Source organism: Protobothrops mucrosquamatus, unplaced genomic scaffold (assembly GCF_001527695.2).
Source record: "Protobothrops mucrosquamatus isolate PMUCROS unplaced genomic scaffold, P.Mucros_1.0 scaffold726, whole genome shotgun sequence".
NCBI classification, from domain to species: Eukaryota; Metazoa; Chordata; class Lepidosauria; order Squamata; family Viperidae; genus Protobothrops; species Protobothrops mucrosquamatus.
This window is the reverse complement of record NW_015387003.1, coordinates 210,555-234,071: the sequence shown is the minus strand read 5'-3', so window position 1 is coordinate 234,071 and position 23,517 is coordinate 210,555. Positions and strand designations below refer to the sequence as shown.

Here is a 23,517-nt window from a genome sequence, read left to right as displayed (position 1 = left end):
ACTGACCTCAGAAGAATGGAAGGTCAAGTCAACCTTGAGCAAGCCAGGATTGAACCCCTGGCAGTGGGCGAGTTAGCCTGCAATACTGCATTCTAACCATTACACTACCATGATGCTTGCTTAATATGGTTTGCAGAAATTATGATATATGAATAAACACACAAGAATCCAATATCTGAATCAAATATGCATTAGACCTGGAAAAAGTAATCCAATAGTGTTTCATAGAATCATGGAATCAGATCCAATCTGGAACTAAGGAGAAACTTCCTGACGGTGAGATCAATTAACCAATGGAACATCTTACCTGATAGAGTTGTGGGTGCATCATTGCTGAAAAGATTGGATGATCACTTGTCTGGTAAGATATACAGTAGTGGCCAAAATTGTGGAAACCTTTTGGGAAAAGTGTATTTTTGAGGTTTGATGGGAGTAGTACCATAAAATTATATATCAATGGAAAGATAATTTAATCAACAATGTAAAGCAACAAAATTTGTTCAATTATCTGTACTGTATTCTATGAAAAGTTATAGCCAAATAACCAGAAGAAGGAAGCACAACTTGATTAGGTTGATATCAGGTAGCTTTCCTTCATGTGATTGTAGCCAATGAGCATGAGTGTTTAAAGAGCCAATCAGGTGTCATCTTGTTTTGGCAATGAGCCAATCAGATCACAGTAGGATTCAGTGATTGGTGTCATGTATTGAAGCTGAAAAGAGGACATTTGTCAGTGTGTTGTGTGATCGCTATCAAGTTGGTTGGGGTTTTTTTTCTTTCATTTAGTGAGTTTGTAAAACGTAATAAAATTAAAGTAAGTGCAAAGAGTTGACTGGTTGCCCAGAAAGCGATGTAAAATGTATTATTAAGTGAACAAGGCTATAGTTATAAAGAAATTAGAAGAAAAATTAGTGGAAACTTAACCAAAGGTGGCATTTCTATTGTACACTTTTCCCAAAAGGTTTCCACAATTTTGGCCACTACTGTAAGGCTTCTTACCTTGGGCAAGTCTACAAGATCTCCAAGATTCCTTCCAACCCTATGATATTATTCTTCCTATAGTAAATAATTAACAACTAATAACTAACAGCCAATTATAACGCAATTTTGAAAAGTGCTTTGAATTGACTCCCTGATTTCCTACACTTTATGGAAATCTCAAGGACTCTTAAATTTCTCTTTTCAGGCTGGGTATTATGGGCAGCCAGAGACACTTCAGAATGATTGGAAACCGCATAAACAGAAACAGGTTCATGCTAAGATCCCTTTTTCATGTCCAACAATAATGTAATTAACATTCCAACATTAAAAAGCCATCATAGGATTTCCCCTCTATGGATGTTTGTCATTTTTCTATAATTTTAAAATTTTCACTGTAATTTATTTTTTTATTTTAATGTTCATTTTTATACATTTTAATTTATTGATTGTATTGTACACTGCTCAGAGGCCCTCTTTGAGAGAAATGGGTGGTTTAGAAATAAATAATTAAATACATCTCAAAAATCCCAAAATAAACTTGATAAAAAGTTTCAAGCACCTTGACAATAAAGATAGGTCAAGACCTCTTTTTTTCCCCCAGAGAAAGAAAACTTTTGAGAAATTAGAAAACTTATTTTGGCACAGCATTAATGTGCCAAAATTACCACACCCCTGTCTTTTACTTCAGACTCATTCTTGGAGTATTACAAAATAAAAAGTGATGCCTCTCAAAGCAAGGGACCTTTTTTACTCTACAACAGAGGAATTATTAGAAAGAAAATTACTTGAAACCATGACTGCTAAACACCAGGTGAGACTATTTTTGATGTAAAAAAATATTTTTAAATATATTTCTGTAATTTAACAACCCACTAGTCTTTTTTATTGTCCCCTTAAATATTTTTATGCTTTTCATAATTATATGGAATCATCCACACATATACTTTAAAAGTAAATCTTGCAGCAAAATGGATGTACAAAATGATTTTATTTAGGATAGGAGTTATCTCACTTTTCTCCTAAAGGTAATGTCAACACAATGTATTTGTTCAGGTTTCAGGTCAGGCTGTTTTATATTAATAGGAACATTTATCCACTAACATATTCTGAGACTTTGATGCAAAGTAAGGTTTGCCAGATGCAAAATTTCCCCCTTGTGTCAGCTTTAATTTCATCAGTTTAATTTCATGACTTGTGTTTTAATTAAATGAAAGACAAAGTTTACACAAAGAAATTTTTTTAAAAAAAACAAGGAGAAATGGGATTATATATAATCCAACTGAGACATCATTAAATGCATAATTTTGACTTCATTTTACACCTACCCTACTAAATCCTGGAAGTACATATTTGGGCTCAGATTTCTCCAGTAGCCTAAAACAATATATTTGTATTTGTGTTCATGCATGCTTGATTTGTAATAAGAAATGGAGACAATAGTTGCTGATAATTTAATTAGTTATAATGAATTAAAACTAGAAGCAATCTACAAATTCAAGCTGTAGTATAAATTCTTTCTATGATTATATTTGCTTTTTCTATACGTCTTTTAATATTTAAATATAGACTGTCTGAACTTTAGGGAATTTTCGTACTGTAGAATGAGAAATTGGCTTCCCTGTTGTCACTTCAGATTTAGCTCACCTGAAGAAGTCAATCTGGACTGAATATGACCAACACCCAAATTAAACACAATTTTATTGCACGAGAAATTGACTTTATTACATTCCAGGCTGAGGAAATATTTTAGCAAAATAAAATCCTTTCTTAAAATTGCTATTTTCAATAAAGTGGTTTATTGCATCTTTACCAGAATGTTTCATTTTCTTATAATGATAAATCCAATAACAATCACGCTACCCAATTAAGGCTTTCAATTCAGTCAGAAAAGCATTGAGCCATGAATATTTAACCAAAACTTCTCCTTAAGTAAAATTTTGATCTGGAGAAAGTTACAGCAAATATTGTCCATTTGAAGTTACAGTGTGGCTGAAAAAGTGGACATATGACCAATTCTAAAATTCTGGCCATTGGAGCACCTCTATGGTCATCTGTTCATGATCCATGTGGGTGGAGATCTAGTTCACAATTACATAGCAAGGCGTCAGTCACAGACTACTATTTGTGATATTCCCTTCCTGCTTCCCTCAAACAAAATAGATGGGAAAGCTGGCAGAGAAAATCACTTGTTCCTGCTTTTTCTTCCATCTGTTGCAGCAGCAACAGTTCTCCCAGGTCCTCCCCTGACTTGTGTGCTTCCTGCACCTGCCCTTTCAGGCCTTCTCCCAGCTTCCCCTGAAATGGTATGTAAGAAAGATCTTGAAAACTGGGGTAAAGAAATACTGCATAGGAATGGTCAGATAAGAGAGGCATACCCCATAGCTGCCAGATGGGTTGAAAAAAAAAGTTCAGGGGAGACTCTCCATATCTTCTCAGCCTGTAAAGGAGACAGCAGAGATTTGTACTTGCAAATTCTGTTCATGTAGCCTTACAATAAAGTAGTATTCTTGTTGGTCTACCTGGGAAGACTAATATCTCAACTTGCATGTGGTCTGTGCCAGCTCTGCTATGTACTTCCCTGGTTGTTCCTACTCTCTGTGAAGCACCTGCATCTGCTGTGGCACCTCTGTGCTCCTCACTTGGGATTTCTTTCTCTTCCCACTTAATGACCCACATGTCTTGGGGTTATGATTGGGACTGCCAGGATTGTTGTCATTAAGCAATGTGGTCATGTGACATTGCACTTTATGACCACCTTGCTTAGTGACCACAATCCTAGTCCCAACTGCCATTGTGAGTGCAGAACTACCTGTAAATCCCAATTTCTTTCAGTGCTCGTTGTTACAGTAGTGGCCAAAATTGTGGAAACCTTTTGGGAAAGGTGTATTTTTGAGGTTTGATGGCTAATAACACCACTTTTTTAGTACCATAAAATTATATATCAATGGAAAGATAATTTAATCAAGAATGTAATGCAACAATTATCTGTACTGTATTCTATGAAAAGTTATAGCCAAATAACCAGAAAAAGGAAGCACAACTAGCTTAGGTTGATATCAGGTACCTTTCCTTCAATTGATTGTAGCCAATGAGCATGAGTGTTTAAAGAGCCAATCAGGTTCATCTTGTTTTGGCAATGAGCCAATCAAATCACAGTAGGATTCAGTGATTGATGTCATGTATTGAAGCTGAGAGGACATTTGTCAGTGTGTTATGTGATCGCTATTAAGTTGGTTGGTTTTTTTTTCTTTCATTTAGTGAGCTTGTAAAACGTAATAAAATGAAAGTAATGGTGCAAAGAGTTGACTGGTTGCCCAGAAAGTGATGTAAAATAGTATTATTAAGTGAACAAGGCTACAGTTATAAAGAAATTAGAAGAAAAATTGGTGGAAACTTAACCAAAGGTGGCATTTCTACTGTACGCTTTTCCCAAAAGGTTTCCACAATTTTGGCCCCTACTGTATGATCTGATTCTAGCCTTTTTTTAAAAAAAATAAATAAATAAACGACAAGAGTCACATCTTGGTTGCTCAAAGATAAAAACCTTAAAAATGCTTGCTTGAAGCCCTAAAAGAGACTATTTCAATAAGTTAATGTAGCATTCTTGATTCATGCTCAGATTAAATTACTTTGGTAGAATGGTGCACTCTTATATTAGTTGTATATGCAAAGCAGAGAGACAAACATATAATTATATGTTTTTAGAGAATTTCCTAAGACTACAAATGCAGTTTGTATAAACCAAATTTCATACAGCTACAAGTTAATCTAATTTCCCTCCTTTTAGTGTTCAAATTCAGTGTTTTAAAATGAGGCATATTTGGGGAAATAAATGTAAAACCAAGAGGATATTGCAATAAAATATTTGTAAGAAGTACTAGCAAGTAATATTAAACTAGTACATGATGGGGAATGCGTATGGGTTATGCATTAAAGCACACAACTTTTCTATAGTGAAAATGTATGCCTATAAATATACCTACAAAAATTTGAGGAGCTGAACCTTGGAAATATATGTCTATTTCAGGAAGAAGGCACATGAAATTTGCAGCAGCTTCTGCAGATCTGCAGCTATATTATACCACATTGTGTTTTTAATTTGTTCCTTGTTTAATATTGTAAGCTGCCCAGGGATGTTTTGGGGTAGAGTAGTGCCTGAATCTTAATATATAAGTAAATGTGATAGTAATCTATTTTTAACTTACCCTGCCTGCTTTATGAATAGGGTTTGCCACAGTCTATTATTGTGAGCTAGGTCTAGTTTACAAGGAAAAAGTAAAGTATAAATTATACATAGCATTTACTAGTAAATCACACTCAGTGTGGAACAAATTTGCCTCTCCAATCCCTGCTTATGGATTCTGCAGAACTGGATTTCACCCTTAGGCTACCACATTACATTTCTCTGAGCTTAAATGGACTCCAGAAGATGATAGAGGACAGGAAGGCCTGGAGGAACATTGTCCATGGAGTCGTGATGGGTCGGACATGACTTTGCAACTAACAACAATTCTTCCTTTGAAGAATGGTTCAAAATATGGAATATATTGCCTGATCTGAGCAGTCCATAGAGGTAGTCTTTGTTTAGCGACTGCAATTGGTTCCTGTGACTTGGTTGAAGTTGTCTCTAAGTGAAAATCACATGACTGTGACAGTGCTTAAAATTTTATCTCGTCTTTCCTTATAGTGTCAAAAAGATATGACTCCAAACAGCCACGTGAGCCAAAATGGCCACAAAGTTTCCTGGAGCTTGCCTCACAAGGAAGCTGGATAAAAGGGCAAATCTTATAGCCCTTTATTCTTACTCCCCTGACTGTTGGAATGCTCATCCTGGCACTGGGCTAATCAGCAGGATGAGAATTAAAGTTTGTATTTACATTCATTGGAAAGGAAGGGATTGCAAGAGAGAAAGCAGGAACCTATCAAGATATACACATTGAAAGAAGTGCACTAGCACCGCCTCTTTGCCTAGTATGCAAACAAAGCTGTGAGCCATGAGCTACATCGGGAGGCAAACAAAACCCTTTAATGTGGAACTGATTAATATCTTGTCAGTATCAGGCAGCACTGCCAGCTGGCCAGAAGGTTCTAATCAACTAATTAAGGCCACAGAACTAAACTTGTTAACTTGCAGTTAGCACTTTATAGATACCTGCTGCACTGTGGAGAAAAGCAGCTCAAAAAGAGACAGCTTGCTTAGGCAATATCTCCACTCTGCAAGGATAGTCAAGAGAGAGAGAGAGGAAAAACCAACAGGTCAAGCACAAAACAATGCACACTAACTGTTGCTGTAATGGCAAACATGTGAGTGGGAGAGATGCTCCAAATATTGTAAATGCAGGCATTGATTGAAAAATTACTATTGCAACTTCAAACTGTCCAAGGCAGTTCCTAAACAAGAACTAGCTGTACAATGCTTCCTGTACAAGAGTACAATTTTACAAGAGGATTCTGAAATCTTGCTGAAATGACACGATGTAGTTCTATTGTGGTCCCAGATCCTATAGATACAGGATCCATGCTAACCAGAATTTACAACTCCTCTGCTTGTGCTAGAGGAGAGTGTTTAAGCACTCAGAGGAGCTTTGCCTGATTCAAAGCATTCCGATGGGACTAGCTGTTCCCTCAGGTCTTGGACTGAGATGAATGGACAGGCCTGTGAATGTTTGAAAGTAGTGAAGAAATAAAATACCCAGGCTAAGTAAGTTTTTAGACTGGCTTGCTGTGCTTAAAAGTTGCTTTGACAAAGGAAAAAGGGAAAGTGGTGGAGAGAAAGCACTATTGTAATGGCAGATGCCAGCAGTTGGCAAAAAGCAAACCAAAGCCAAGAAAATTACTTTTAAATTAATATTGCAGCTGTCCAGAGTCATTTGGAATAGGGCAGTCTAGAGATTTACTGGATAAACAAGCAGACTTAGCAATTTTGAGCAGCTATACTTGAGCTGTAGACAAAGGGCATAATCTTCAGATTTATCCATATACAGTCAGGGAGTGTAGGTATCACTTGAAAAGCTTCCACAGGTAAGATAATGAATTTTGACCCCCTCAGCTAATTTTCAACCTGCCCAAGAGGACAGCCATTTAAAGGAGTGAATTGTGATAGGTGATTAACCTGTATTCCATCTCTGCAAATGCTGTGTAATAGTATTTTTTGTGATTGACTGGAATACTTTGAGGAGATGACAAAATAAGGACAGTGCTGGTTAAACTAGAATAATCAGGAAGAATGGAGAAACATTCCCATTATCTTTTCTAGAATTTGGATCCATCCTCTTTCAAAATGCAGCCATGGTGTTATGGCCTTTGCTTGTGAATGTCAGAATGAGCTGCCTGATAGAAGCTATGGTCACACACTCTAAATAGCAGAGAAACTATTTTTCCTTCTGAAGTTGTATATTATACCTTGTTAATTGTTTCTATCCTGGAGCTGACACAACTTTCTTTGAATGTGAGTAAGCAGCATGCTTGGTCAAAGATAAGGTGTGGTAGTGACATATTAATCATGTTTAGCTAATTAAATAGGATCAGCACGATTCAGATTGAAACTAACAATTGACAGGTACAGCAATGTTGGATTATGTCTAGGTTGCTTGTTTATGAATTATGCTGGCAATGAAGATGAATCCTTAAACACTGATCTTCTTATTCTTCAGTGCTGAGTGACCTTGTGAACAATAAGTATAAGAGAAATGATGTCAGTGGAGAAATTGACATGTAAAAAGAGAGAGCACCTGGAATTAGAGGAATACGCTTTTAACCAAGTATTTAGAAATCCTGTGAAATGATGGATACGTTCCCTCAGAAAAAGTGCAGAGAAGTGTTTATTGTATAGAAGTGCGAAGGAGAAAAAAAAGTGAGGCACAAGTTTGATGCCATTCCCTAAACAAATAAATAAAATAAACCCCAAATAAATCTAGAAGTGGAAAATTATATCTCCTGTAGTTTCAGCATCAAATATATGTGGAGAGAATTGAGATTTGCAATGGTTAGATAGAAAATAATTCATTTCAAGGCAGTTAATATGAAAGTATCAGAATTAGTTTCCAGTGGGAAGACTATATTTTCTGTCTCTGTGTTTATTTTTTTTACAAAATCCAGCTTCTGCAGGTAGAAGAATTGTAGTCACTTGTGAATCTTTATTCATCACTATAGTTGAAGTAACACTGGGAAATGTTGAGTCCTGGAATCCACATTTTTGAAACTGCATGGGATGGATGCACTGGATGCAGAAAAAACAAAACAAAACATTTTGATGTTAGAAATGGCCATTCAGTTAATTTCAATTTAATTACTATGACTTCCTCTCCTTCATAGAATCCTGGGACCCATAATTCCATAAAAGTGCTAAGGTTAAGCTAATTTTCTGCAGCATAGATACTGTACACTTTGAGACTAAATGTTTCCCCAAACCTTTAAACAGCTGAATTGTTGTTTAAATGTGGTGGGAGATTCTTAGGAAAAGAATGAGAATTAATATTCTCATTTGCTTGCAAAGGCTTTGGGAAATCACCTGAGTTTTAGGCAATCATGAAAATGGGGTAAAGGAATTAGCAACACAGATAATTTTCAACACAGTTTCTGGGGGAGGGAAGATACACAATATAAGAATCTTTTCATTCAGAATTAAATGAATGGGAACCAGGTTTATTGCTTCAGTAATATACTAATATAAGGAAAATTTATTTTAAGTGTATGGAAAACCCTTCAGAGTTGCATGTGAGACAAAGTTGGGTATAATAATAATAATAATAATAATAATAATAATAATAATAATAATAATAATAATAATAATAATAATAATAAAGTTGGAAGGGACCTTGGAGGTCATCGAGTCCAACCCCCTGCTGAGGCAGGAACCCTACACCATTTTGGACAAATGGCTGTCCGGTCTCTTCTTAAAAACTTCCAGTGTTGGAGCATTCACAGCTTCTGGAGGCAAGTTGCTGCACTGATTAATTGTTCTGTCAGGAAGTTTCTCCTTAGTTCTAAGTTGCTTCTCTCCTTGATCAGCTTCCATCTGTTGCTTCTTGTCCTGCCCTCAGGCGCCTTGGAGAATAGCTTGACTCCCTCTTCTTTGGGGCAGCCCCTGAGATATTGGAACACTGTTATCATGTCCCCCCTCGTCCTTCTCTTCGTTAAACTAGACATACCCAATTCCAGCAACCGTTCCTTATATGTTTTAGCCTCCAGTCCCCTAATCATCTTTGTTGCTCTTCTCTGTACTCTTTCTAGAGTCTGAGGCAACCAATCTATTTGTTCTTCAACCCAAACTAAAATTTTTATTGGATATCAGTCTATTCCCTGTAAGGATCCAATATGGATAGCTAATACAGGTTGTCCTTGACTTCTAACCGTTCATTTAGTGAGTGTTCAAAGTTACAACGGCACTGAAAAAGTGACTTATGATCATTTTTCATACTTATGAACCTTTGTAGCATCCCTATGATGATGTGATTAAAAAGCCAGATGATGGGCAACTAGTTCATACTTAGGACCACTGCAGTGTCCCAGCTTCATGTGATCATCTTTTGCAACCTTTTGACAAGCTAACAATCCAGACTGAAACTTTATATAAATCAAAGCTATACGATGAATTGCAACCTAAAAAGAAGTTTGTAGCCTAGAATGGTTGGGATGTGGACGACGCCAGACGGGGTCCACAGTGAATTCTAGTGAAACATATGAAAGGTTTTTAAAAAGGCAAGATGGTGACTGCAATCTTGCAGTTGAAACCCTGTCCCCTTTTAATGTTATGCATGTAAAAAAGGCACAAAGCTTCAATTGTTGCAGCTGATACCTTGACTTTTTTTAATCCTTCCTGTGGATGTCATGGAGTCTGGATCATCATTAGCCCATTGTATACAATTTAGGAGGTGGGGAGGGCAATGGCTTTCCTTTTTTAAACCTTCCACTAGGCTTTCTTTTTAATCTATTATTGAAGTCACTAAAAGGGAATGAACAGTGCTGGTTTCAAGATGGCTAAGTGAACAGGTCTAATTCACAAATACTGTAACTGTCCCATGGACATCACAGAAGCAACATGAATAATGAGCAGCACTTCTGCACATACTTTTTTCTCCTGATCTAGTCTTTAGCAGGGTTAACACTGTTTTGAGTCTTGAGGATCTGTCAAACAGCATCCCTTGTCTGCAGAAATACACTTTTAAAATATTATTATTATGGACATTTGCAGCAAGAGGAAATGTTGATTGTAGGGCCCGTACATGTGGAGATAAATTATTTGAAAGTTGTAGATTATTGCTTAGCAGATGATATGGTTAATTTAGTGGGGCTGAAACTACCTTGCTCCATTCTCTTTCTCCATGTAATTGCATTCACTTGACAGATATCCTTTGATCAGGAATTAAAAGCTAGATATAGCGTGGTTTTACTGTACCATACTAAACAGCTACCTGAAGAGCTGGGAAACTGCTGGCCAAAGATTAGTATATATTTGAAGTATTTTCAGTATTGTTAAGAAGGAAAGCAAGCAAGCAAAAAGCAACTCTACCTTTAAAAGATATACATTTGAAGAGTAAATAACTGATTAAAAGTGAAGCTATAATTTTTTTTTTACAAACCTTGCAATCCATGGTGAGATGCATCCATTCTTTGTACTGTCCCGACAGATTGTAATTTGTCATATATATGGTGATAACTGTAGGACATATAGTCATATATGTACAGTTTCAGGGTATGCAGAATATATGTGAACCCCATAATGGGTATAGGATAATACTTCAAAGCTCTGATTATTTTATTTGCTTGTTTTTGTGCAGCCTTTTTTTTTAAAAAAAATCCTTAATAATAATGCCATCAGATTTTCAACTGACAGCTCAGGTTGAGCCAGGAAGTGAAGGGCGGAACAAAGAGTTTTCACTTCTGTTCTGTGCTATCTCAGTTTCTGGAGCTCTTGTCTTAGCCAAGATGGCAAAGGTTGTCCCAGTCTGTGCAGCAATTTGGACAGTTCCACATTGTGATCTCTGTAGTAATTTGAAAGGAATGCCCTAGACTGAGAATAAGGGGAAAGAAAGAAACTTTCAGATAGTTAACAATGTTTTAGTTTCATGTTAGGATTTCTATAAAATATCCAATGGCTTAAAGATAATTCCAAGTTATGCAAAGGGTTAGGCAAAAGTTATGCAATTTAACTATAAATTGATCACAGATTAATTGTCTGATCTTGTAGATCAACTGCATATAAGAATAAGTGTGATTGTAATGTTTGAAGTATTGGATTAGGAGTGGGGAAACTCAGGTTTAAATTAACACTCAGACACGGACATTCGTTAAAAGCCCAATCCAATTTTAGGTTCTTATTGCAGCACAAATAATTCTAAACTCTCTATGTATTGTTTAGAATGTTTAGAAAGAAAAGCAGGATATAAAGCTAACAAATCATTATCTTGCATAACCATATGCTTCATGGTTATCTTATCGTATCTTATCTTATTTTTTGTATTAAATAATTGTGTACCTCTATAGCAGTGATGGCGAACCTATGGCACGCGTGCCAGAGGTGGCACTCAGAGCCCTCTCTGTGGGCACGCCTGCCACCACCACCAGCAGTTTGCATAGGTCCATTAGGCCACCTCCGGGGCCCGGAGCAGCAGCCCCGCCCAGCACAAAGGAGACAAAGCAGCCAGCTAGCAAGCTCGAGTAGAGGTGGTAGAGCACGCCCCCATGTGCTCGCTGGCCTCTGTGTGCGGGGCCCAATGGTGTCAGGCAGCAGCCGCCCCTGCCTCACCTTGCCCCATAGCAATGACACCCCCGTCCTGCCTCATCCTGCAGGACGAGCCTCCTGCCCACTGCCCCACCCATCAGAGACCCACTGGATCTTCCCCAATCCTGCCCAGCCCCCACAGGCATCCTCCCACGAGCAACATCAAGGTGGCCACGTCCATCCAGTCTGCCACGCTATCCAGTGGGCCATGCCCCCCACACCCCCTGAGGGCACCACAATGCTGATGCGGTCCTGGCACTTTGCAATAAATAATTGGGTTTTGGGTTGCGGTTTGGGCACTCAATCTCTAAAAGGTTCGCCATCACTGCTCTATAGTCTCAAGGCTGTTGAGCAAATGGGAAGAAATATTCCCATGACAAGGAAAAGGCAGGAAAAAAAGGGAAGTCAGTTTGACTACTGGTGTCAAAACCTAGATCACTTCCCAATACCTGAACAATAGTATGCAATGATCCATTACCACATATACTTGTGCACAAGCCAATACTTTTAGGTGCCACAATGCACCCAAAAACTTGACTTGGCTTATTTGCAGATGGGCTTATCCATGACTAGTATTTTCCATATATATACTCGCATATAAGTCCATCCATGGATAAGCCCACCCTTAAATTTTTAATGCAAATACCACGAAAAATGCAGGTCAACTTATCTATAAGGGGTGCCTTTTTCAGTGTATTTGCATTAACAATTCAAGAGTTGGCTTATCCACGAGTATATATGTTATATCAACATCTGAATCCATACAATTTATTGAAAAAGGAGGCGAATCTGGGAACTAACATTACCATTTGTTCACATAATTATTTTGGGTTTGTATTTATGGTAAATTAAGTATAAAAATAGTAATTGGCATCACATATTCACAATAAAAATAACATTAATCAGGATCAACATTAAAAGTTGGGAACCCTACATTTCCACGAGAAGCTTCTTCCGGTGAGAGGGGCAATTCCCAGCCTTCAAATACTCTGGGCCTCAAGACCTTCTCTGTCATTTATCTGCTCACTTGAGCAATGAAAGGCCCAAGAATAAGCAATGGCTATTCTCGGTGATGACTACACAGATTACATCTGAACGAAAAGTACAAATAAAAGTAGTGCAGCAATAATAAAAAGAGAAGAAAAAAGAAGGTTCCTTGTCAAGAGTTCTTCCAAAATGTGGAGTTCACACTGCTCTCAGTGATGATATGGTTATTATTAGGGTCGGACAACTTTTGAAAATTATTTGCAAACGATGCTTACGAATGCCTGAATGGTTGCACCTCTTTAAACTGAATAAATCTTTTTCAATATCTTTTTCAGATACCGCATTTACAATGCTTCTGAATCAGAAACATCTCTTTTTAACACACACACACACACATGGCCATAGTAACAATTTTCCTTTTTCAGGCCATACTAAATATTACAGTAAATAACAATAAAATTTCAATTAAAAATAATACCTCTTGATCCATGGGAGGATATTTTCGGCCTTTACTTTTCCCCAGACATTTTATTTTTCCTCCATCCAGCAGCTGGCACCAAAATCCTTTCTGAGGATCAAACCTAAAACATTGCTTAGGTGAAGGTGGGGATAGGGAGGTGACAACATCTCACAACAACCTATTTATTGCAGTAAATCATATTGGCAGAGAGTGGTTAATTTACTTTTCAAAGTTGGAGATGGATACATTTCAGTGGATTTCAGAATGCACATCAGGGAATAAACCAAAGACAGTTCTTGCTATTGAATATATTGTTTTGGGACCTGTGACATTCTTAGAACAGTGAAAAGCCAGCTGTAAAAAACACTGAAAAGTTTAATTAAATTTGGCAGATGCCTTGGAAGGCCAATGAATTATTGGTTAGAATATAGCAATAATGAGCTTGGCCCCACTTTTTTTTTGCCTTGGGCTTTTTCCAATAATAGCAATATTCCTATAAATACACTCACGACAGCACATTTCAGACAAAACGAAATTACTTTTCCAGCTCAGTCTATTACTGCATTAATCCTCACTGCCCAAATAATCTTTAGTAATGGTATCAATTAAAACTAAATAAATCATTGATTAAATGCATATACTGAGAGGAGTTCACTCCTAGCTTGGATTTCCCAATCTTCCTTGTACATAGCAAAGTCTTTTTTGCTGGTTTTCAGTAATTTCCCAAGGGGGGAAACAATATTGCTTGCTGTGCACGAGAAAAGAATGAAGCTGTAGAATTATATTGCAAACCATATATTTGTTTCCAAGGAAATATATTTGGAAGAACATGTTAATTGGCAATAATTATTTCTTTGGTAGATTCTTTGAAAGATGTAGATGGAATTCAACATCATTTAGTTCACTCGGCATTGGTCTAGTGAAATATATAAATGGGCTATGAAGCTATTAAAAGGAGCTTAATGTTAACTACAGGTAGCCCGCAACTTACAACCACAATAGAATCCCAAATTTTTATTGCTAAGCAAGACATTTATTCCGTGAATTTCCCCCCCATTTTATGACCTTTCCTGCTACAGTTGTTAAGTAAATCACTACAGTTGTTAAAATTAGTCACACGGTTCTTAAATGAATCTGGCTTCCCCATTGACTTTGCTTGTCACAAGGTCACAAAAGCTGATCACATGATCCTGGGGCACTGAAATCGTCATAAATAGGAGTCAGTTGCCAAGCGTTTGAATTTTGATCACGTGACCATGGGGATGCTGCAACAGTCCTAAGTGTGAAAACTGGTCATAACTCACTTTTTTCAGTGCCATTGTAACTTTGAACAGTCACTAAATGAACTTTTGTAAGTCGAGGACTATCTGTACACTATGCTCTATAGAGTTCTTTGGTCACAATTATATAAATTGGAATATTAGCTGTTAAAGCAGAAAGTAGGTTTTTCTTGGTGCAGATAACACCCACTGTGCTGTTTCTCATTTCAGCGTCCATTTCTATAGCCACTTAAAGTAAGAAAAATATGAAGATGTTACAAAAAAAAGAGCAATCACAGCTAGGCAATCTTCATATTTGCCGTCTGTTAACAGACTTTTTAAAAAGTAAGCTACTACTACAAACATAACATGATACTAATGCAAAATAAAGATGTATAGGATGAGGGGGAAAAGAAGAAATGCAACTCACGTTAACGCATCAGAATAGTTATAATGAGGAGAAACGCTCAGAAACTTCTGAACTCCATCCATCACGGTAGCTGGGTCACTTCTTAATTGCTGTCCATCAATAATTAATAACTGTAGATATAAGGCTAATTGTTTATTTACATATAAAACTCAAAGGAAGTATGAAACATTGCAGCATTATTTATGCTTTCGGAAAAAAGTTGGGATTGTCTCATTTTCCTTGCCATAGCAAGACAAACACCTCTGTTGCGAAGTTTCAGGATTGCTTTGGACTATCTTGTCAAATTTGGTTTTTCCATACCATTAAATGAGCACGATCACAGTGATCAAATTGGAACAGGAGTACTACTGATCACTGTGCCTCATTTCTTGAATACTAGGAAGATAATTCCACCCTCCAACGTTAAAAGAAGGACCAAATAGTCCATGAGACAAAAGTTGCATTAGGGAAAAAAATATTTATTATTTATTTATTTATTTATTAACCTTGCTTGAAAAAGGAAGATGTTCCTAATGGCATAGACTTAAACTAAGAAAATTAAAATTTCCTGCTCTTGAGCATTAAAATTTCTGAAATAAATAGAGTTTCCCAAATAAGTCTCAGAAACAGTACAATGAACTTTTGAACATGCCTTTAAGAATACATAAAATAATTTTTATTTAAAACGTGACACGAAATCCACACTCTACACTGCTCTGGATAACGCCAATTTTAGATTTGTTCCACAGAGTTTGTGAAATAATTTCAGTAAATGGAATCAGAAATGGAATCAGTGATAGATGAACCAGATACTGACAACTTAGCTTGAGCTCAGAAGCAGAGCTGGGAACTTTGAATACCCAATAGCTTTAGGGATTTCAGTCTGAAAAGTCACTTTGCTGATTGAAAGCAATGATAAAATTATGAGTTCTACGGCTAATCAATAAGGCTTTCCTCTTAAAATCCCTGAAGTCAATGTCAATCCCAGACCTCAAAATTTCTCAGCTAAAATAGTATTATCCAAATTAAGCTTATCAAGAATAAGTGAAGAGAAGACTTTTATGCCAGTTGAAAAAGTTATGTCTGTCTATCAGTTCTGTACATTAGTTTGCTTAGCAGGGCAAGACATCTGAACAGATGTATTTGTGTGTGTGTGTGTGTACACAATATAGTCTAGTTTCCCTCACAGTTTAAGCAAGTTTATTATACGAAGTGAAAAGAGTCTAAAACTAGCCAGCTCGCTGATCTGACTGCTGGCCTGGCAAAATGACAGCTGTGCAGATAAATTATCCAACTGGCTGACTGTAAGCTCATGTACCACAAATGGAAGATCAAGGATCATCCTTCAAGAAACCAGTAGAATATATGCGTCATGCACAATTGTTGATTGAGTTCAATTGGTTTAAAGTCATTAATTTCATTTAAGACTTCCTTCCTCTTTGATGCTACCAAAATGCAAATAATAAGAAATGGAACCCTCTTCTACCACCACCGATATGCTTGGTCTCCCTGCCAATCTTCCTAATTCAAGATTCATCTATACTGGCGAAAATGCTTTTCCAAGCCAGAAATATAATATTAGAAATTAGATATGCACATACATGTTATTCTTCTTTGAGGTTCACTGAATAGTTCATTTGGTTTCATGTCTTCTTTATATTCTAACATAAGCATAATGGTTAGCATAACATTACCTGCTAGAAACTTTGGATTTTGCGTAAAATCCAATCCTTACCTAAGTCTCTTCCCTTGAAACGGCTAGATTTATTCTACAAAAATAGTTCAAATTTCCTCAGTGTGTATCTCCAGCATTTAATTGGTAAGAGATCCCAATTCTTCTGAAAGTAATTCTACATTTTAGGACATAAATTAATTTCTGTGTCTAAAGTGCTTTGTGTTTTAAGAAAAAGAACAAGAGGCTTATCTGTTCATTGTTAAAACATCTTACAATCCATTATTAAACATGTTAAATATTACACAATTTATAAAGTAATGATGGACATTTATCACAGAAAATTATTTAGTGAAAAGCCAATTTACCTGTGAAGAGGGAAAATATTTTAGCCACCTTTCTATATGGACAGCATACCAGCCAGGAATCAAACATTTCTTCTGTAGGCCCTTTAATTCAGATGGTGCCCCATCATTCGAAGTAATTACTTCATAGAAATTGAACTTTAGAGCAATAGAGTCCTCATGAGAACGCTGATGCTAATTGGGAAAAATCCAAAGTTAAATAACCATAAAAGAAAGAGTAGCTGAGAATTTCCTAATCAACTTTTACCAAGTTTACTTGATTTTCCAGTTGCCCCCTCTAATGAAATATAATAAAGTATCTTACAGTAACTGGAAAACTAATAGGTTTGTTATGGCATACGTACCACAAAAATGATCCTATCATAAATGATAGTTTTTTAGATACCCAAGAGTCTTATTTTTTTCTATAATAACTTTACGATAATAAAAAAATAGATTGTGAGGCTATGCCTACATTTTTCAGTGTCACTCTTTTTCAGTGACAAGCTGAATATAAAATGCTGCTGGTGACTTTTAAAGTCTTATGTTGATTCAATCTGAAATATCCTCTTTAAAAATTCCATTTTGTGCAAAAGCACCCTTTAACTTGAAGACCTTTGAGTGAACCTCTCTTTCAAACTTCTTTCTCTAGAGATATAAGATTATTATGTGTTTAAGGTATGGGATTTTTTTTTCTGGAGTTCGGATATGTGTTCTCCTGGCAAATTAATATTTCTTCTTCTTACTTTCCTTCTTGTTTTCCTTGCAAAAGATTGCATGAAATGATTTTTTGTGGTCCCTGCCATCTCTACAATTCTGTGAAGATCATGCAGTCACATAAGGGAAATCACAGAAGAATTTTATTAAGGCTTTTTATAAGTTTTAAATAATGCTGTTTTAATTAGATAGCGGTAACTGATTATCGCACAGTGCCTCAATAGAAGTCATTATCCTCAGTAATATGGGAACTAAGTGAGAAGGATTTAAAGAAATGAAAGAACTGGGAATTGCATGAAGTTGTAGATTTCAGGCTGTCATCATCAATTAAACTCAAATGTCATCATCTGAGCTTCACTTGTATTATAAATTAATACTGCAATAGAGCAGGAGGTTGCCACAAAAAAGGAGAAAACTATGCAACATTTTGTTGCAGTGATATAGAATCCATTGCTAATGGTTTCTTCCCAGGGCCTCCTGATAGCCATGACAGCAGACAAAAACTACATTATTTGCTTCATCTGTGTAATTTATTATTACATTAAATAAAGCACTAGAAATCGTTAGCTTGCTGTGAAAGTGATGGCTTTGGTTTGATTTCTTATAGTTGTGAACTCACCATTTTCATTCCAAGAATCTTACCTGATACCACGAATATGCTCTGTCAGATGGATTGATGAGGATGGTGATGATTTTTGCTTTGGGTATCAAGGACGCTGCACGTTTGGGAGCATCTTCAGAATGGAAATAGTTGGCGCTTTTCTCAAACAGAATATCAGCGGTGATATTTGAAGGGGTAGGAAAAAAATTCATATACCTGCAAGTAAAAATACAAATTCAGCAATGATGAGGGTTAAAAAAAACACATTTTTTCACCTTACCAAAATAAACTTTTGAAAACATAGGTAAGGGGTATCTATCTAAGTGAAAGTAAATATAATTGTATGATCTCAGGTGCTATTACTTTGAGAAGAAGAAGTCCTTATTAAAGCAGAGTATATTGTACAATTTCTCTCATTCTAGACCAGGGGTAGGCAACCTTGGCTCTTTTATGACTCGTGGACTTCAATTCCCAGAATTCCTGAGACAGCATGGCTGGCTCAGGAATTCTGGGAGTTGAAGTCCATGAGTCATAAAAGAGCCAAGGTTGCCTATTCCTGCCCTAGATACGGGTGTCAAACTCGATCGTGTCACATGATGTGCCTGGCTGAGGAATTCTGGGAGTTGAAGTCCACAAGCCATAAAAGGGCCAAGTTTGAAGATCCCTGATTTACAGTATGTTATTATATACATACTTTTTAATGTGGAACTGTCCATGTATGTTTCTTCAAAGTTCCATACCAGTTGTATTATAAATACTGAAATATTAGTATTATTTTAGATTTTTTCAACTATTCTTTGAAGCTAATTCTCTCCTTCTAATACATTTATTGATGTATTTAATGTATTGATTCTCAGTAACCATATATACTGCAAATAGCATCTTTAAAATAGCCTTTTTCATTATCCTCTTTAACATCTTATCATGTAAAAATTTAAAAATATATCAACGCTGCAATAATGTAAGTTTCCTGGTTCCGCTATTCTCCTCAACTACATAGTAATATTTTTGAAATGGGGCAGAAGATCAGACAAGCACATTCTAAATATAGATGTTTCATTAAGTTACATTAATATGATAATTCTGATTAATTTTACTTTCTTTTCTTAAATATTTTCAGCCTACAACTTTTTTTCTTTATTACTGTTATTTATATGGCATTTAAAACATCCAATTAAAAACAAATGGAAAGAGATGAATAACAAACAAGTTATACAGCTTTTTTCCGAATGGCATTTGATTATAAAGAATACAAATATTGGTATTATAATGTCAAATAAAGAAAATCATACTTAGATAAAAATCTCATCAGTGTGACCCAATTGCTAACTGATACATATTGCACGGTGCACAGAAAATTCATCTAAAAATAATTTAGGTATCGCAAATACTTCTATAATGAGTCCTCTGAGATTCAGTATATGCTAAAAACTTTCGTCTTTTTATTCTTACCAATCAATTCCCTTATGATAGTTGTTTCCATTAAAGAACTGAACTTCCTCAAAGGTTTTTGGGTTAGGAAGATTACTAATTATGGAGGGATTCATAAGGAGAAATAAATAGAGTGCTGTTGTTCCTACAAGGAAAAGAAAGCAGTTAGGATTATATAATAATGCAGAAAAAGCCATATTTAATTTAAAGAGGGATTAAAAACATAAAAAACGGCTTTCCAGAAATATATTCCAAGAGGTAGAAAAAAGTCCCACTTATGGAATGATATATTAATTTTATGTAAGTTTATGTGAAAGACTTAAATTAAGTTGTTTCTTAAAATTGTCTACACATTTATACTAAAACTTTGCTAATATTAGGAATTTATATTCATTACATTGTACTAGCAAATATTTTATATAAATCATTATAAAATTACTATTACTATTATTAAACGAAAACAGTCATATTATTGGCAGAACAATGTTAATTTGGGGGTCCTGGGGAAAAAGCCTAAATTGTTTCTCATGGCTTTTCCACTTCAGTAGGCTTACAAAATCAATACATCCTAGACAAAATTGTTTTACTATTTTTAAAAGCAATTATTGTCATTGTTTCTATTTTTTTTTTACTGTATAATTCTCTTACCTGTTTTTTGGGGTCCGATCACAAGAAATTTTGGTAGATGACCACAAGTTTTGTCTCTAGACCAGATATCACGATGGCGTCTGTCATCACATGGATTCTGAAAATTAAAAAGACTAAATTACTTTGAGATAATTTTCAAATATTTAATTTTCTGTCCAGCTGAAAAGTTCTTTGGAGAAATGGTTGCTTTTTTGTAGAAAAATCAAAGATACTCTACTTCAGAGATACATGAATTCCTGATTTGAATTCTAAAGCAAAATAATATTATAATAATATGAGGACCAATATCTTGGACTCCATTATGTTTATGTAGAAAAGGATTGTCAAAAACAATATTGTATTGGAGATGTAATAAGGTGAATGTTTGTTTAAAATACATATTATTACAGTGTACTATACTAATTAGGTTTTAGGAGAAAGTATTGAAGTACATAAATATTTGTGTGAAGAAATGATAATATTCTTTCACACTACAGTAGTGGCTAAAATTGTGGAAATCTTTTGGGAAAAGTGTATTTTTGAGGTTTGATGGCTAATAACACTACTTTGTTTGGGATTAGTACCATAAAATTATATATCAATGGAAAGATAATTTAATCAAGAATGTAATACAACAAAGTTTGTTCAATTATCTGTACTGTATTCTATGAAAAGCTATAGCCAAATAACCAGAAAAAGGAAGCACAACTTGCTCAGGTTGATTTCAGGTAGCTTTACTTCATCCGATTGTAGCCCATGAGCATGAGTGTTTAGAGAGCCAATCAGGTATCATCTTGTTTTGGCAATGAGCCAATAAGATCACAGTAGGATTCAGTTATTGATGTCACGTATTTAAGCTGAGAGGAGGACATTTGTCAGTGTGTTATGTGATCGCTATCAAGTTGGTTGGGTTTTTTTGTGTTCTTTCATTTAGTGAGCTTGTAAAACATAATAAAATTAAAGTAATGGTGCAAAGAGTTGACTGGTTGCCCAGAAAGTGATGTAAAATAGTATTATTAAGTGAACAAGGCTACAGTTATAAAGAAATTAGAAGAAAACTTGGTGGAAACTTAACCAAAGGTGGCATTTCAACTGTATACTTTTCCACAATTTTGGCCACTACTATATTGCAGTACTTGGAACCAGACAATATAAATAGATTTCTGGTGCCATTTAAATATCTGTATATTTTCTTTTAACAATCTGGTTATCGCATGGAAACTACCTTTAAGTACACACTAGTGTACAGGTCTATTTGTTTCCATGTGTGCATCCTCCATTACAATATCTTTCCTTTGGTATAAAGAGTGTCTTCTAGGCTGTTTCTTATTCTTTAGAAAATATGAAAAAGTGTCAGGAATCTTCCTCACATTCATTGTTGAAAGCCTAATTATTCTATAACATAGTTGTCTACTTTATCTCATTGTTAATTCACTTCATAGCTAATTCATCAAAACAAGTTACTGCAAAGCAATACAGCAGGAAAATAAAAGCTGTTTTCCTTTCTCATCTTGACTTCTTTTTTCTTTCATTAATATCAACCAAGCTGAGAGCTGATACTTTAGAGCCTGACTCTGGGTAGGTGTTAATGAAGGTAATGTAACCACCAGTTTATTCTCTGCCAAGCAATGCGCTCTTAGAAAATCATGCTGATTTTGAAAAGGAAATTAAATGAATCTATCAAGCTATGTAAAACAGATTAAAATGTCTTTGTTGTTAATTTTTCCTTTTCTATTTTTTTTTTTTTTTGCCAAACGGTCCTCACTGCAACAATATTGCAAATAAATATTGGGATCATGCTGTTCAATCAAATAGATCTTACCAGTGGTGGGATTCAAATATGTGAACAACCGGTTCTCTGTGTGGATGCCGCTTCCAGAAGTCTGTTCTGGGCCTGGGCAACAAAAAATTAACTACCGGTTCTGCCAAAGTGATGCGAACCGGCTGAATCCCACCACTGGATCTTACCTGCCAGAGTGGATCCTTCTGTTCTGGAAAGAGCTCAAAATATTTGTGAGCCAATTGAATTGGACGTAGTGTCTGCAGCTTTAGGTTGGTCCAGCTTTGCACAAAACTGGCCAGGTTGACAAATGTGTATAACCCCAGTCGGTCATTCCCATAGTTAGACAAGTGGGTCATGAAGATACTGATCTGAAAATAAACACACAAATGTTAGTGACTTGTAATAGCAGGAGGATGTCACTGGGTGGCATTAGGTATATTTCAGATCTGGATATGTATAGTTGCCTGTTTTTAAAGGGCTCTACTAGCAATCTACTAGCAATTGCTATTCAAAGGTATGCTGTGTAGATTTTAATAGATGTATTCTGTTAAAATTGAAACAACAACAAAAGAGAATAGCAATTAATAGGCCATCTTTGTATGTTGTCACATGTAGCTTGGATCGCCAAGAAATTTTTTTTTACCCCCACCCCTGAGAATTACTTGCATTTTCTAAATTTCTCACAGTCTGAATTTTTAAACTGCTCCCATAATTGGATTGTTACAGAAAATCCAAACAGAGCCATAATGCATTCACTTTCCACACTTTTGATGGTTATGATACAATAGAAACTCACAGAATTTGTTTACACTTCTGAAAAGTATAATTTGTCTTCAAAAGTATTTCTCTTTGCCCACATCTATTTTTAAAATTCAGTTTGGCCCTAAAGTGAAGGTCTGTTTGATTTTCTCAAAGTTGATTTACTCTTTTAAAACTCATAGTAAGTGATAAGGTGTCTTCCAGATTTATATGATACACAAACTTTTGTTTGAAGGAAATATGTCTTCTATCTTTTCTACAATGTTATTTTATTTACTTTTGAATGATTACGGCTTTCCGAAGAGTATAATGGAAAATAACTTTCATAAAGGCAAAGTTACTACTTTATTAAGAGATGTTCCTTATCTAATCTAAGGATTTATTGTAAGATTGATCAAAATCAAGATATGTATCTGAAATAAACAAATTGCACATTCTTAAAATTAACAGGATGTAATTATAAGACTCTGCTCTGTTTCATTCACTTCTATTTAAACAAAAATATGCCTTTTTAATGGAAATACAAATTAATGGCACTATTGCAATTACAGCAAAGTAGCAATTAAAACATTGTAGCAGTTAAGGCATTGTTTGGAAACTCCTAACACAATAACTTCCTAGAAGGAATATTATTGTGGGAACCATTTCTCCTACTCACATAGAGGAAGCATAAGGAATTCTCTGATATAACATTTTACTCCAGTGTACTAATCAAGTCTCAACATGGAAAACAAAGGAACACAGCTGTATTTCTCCACACATTC

The 23,517-nt window shown here is 35.6% G+C and overlaps 1 protein-coding gene across 2 annotated transcripts in view; it reads right to left on the bottom strand.

Annotated features, from left to right (window-relative positions):
- Positions 1-10,873: 10,873 nt before the first annotated feature.
- Positions 10,874-23,517, bottom strand: part of NDST4 (N-deacetylase and N-sulfotransferase 4) — a 112,617-nt gene continuing 99,973 nt past the window's right edge. Inside the window, exons 6-13 of one of the 2 annotated variants that reach the window (XM_015818357.1) lie at positions 22,180-22,362; positions 20,233-20,329; positions 19,606-19,729; positions 18,195-18,369; positions 16,860-17,030; positions 14,841-14,950; positions 13,170-13,272; positions 10,874-10,993 (exon numbers count right to left, since the gene is read on the bottom strand). In XM_015818357.1, the coding sequence (XP_015673843.1) occupies positions 10,874-10,993; positions 13,170-13,272; positions 14,841-14,950; positions 16,860-17,030; positions 18,195-18,369; positions 19,606-19,729; positions 20,233-20,329; positions 22,180-22,362 (1,083 nt within the window). The remainder of the gene's footprint in view (positions 10,994-13,169; positions 13,273-14,840; positions 14,951-16,859; positions 17,031-18,194; positions 18,370-19,605; positions 19,730-20,232; positions 20,330-22,179; positions 22,363-23,517) is intronic. The other variant, XM_029284571.1, reaches the window with a different exon arrangement.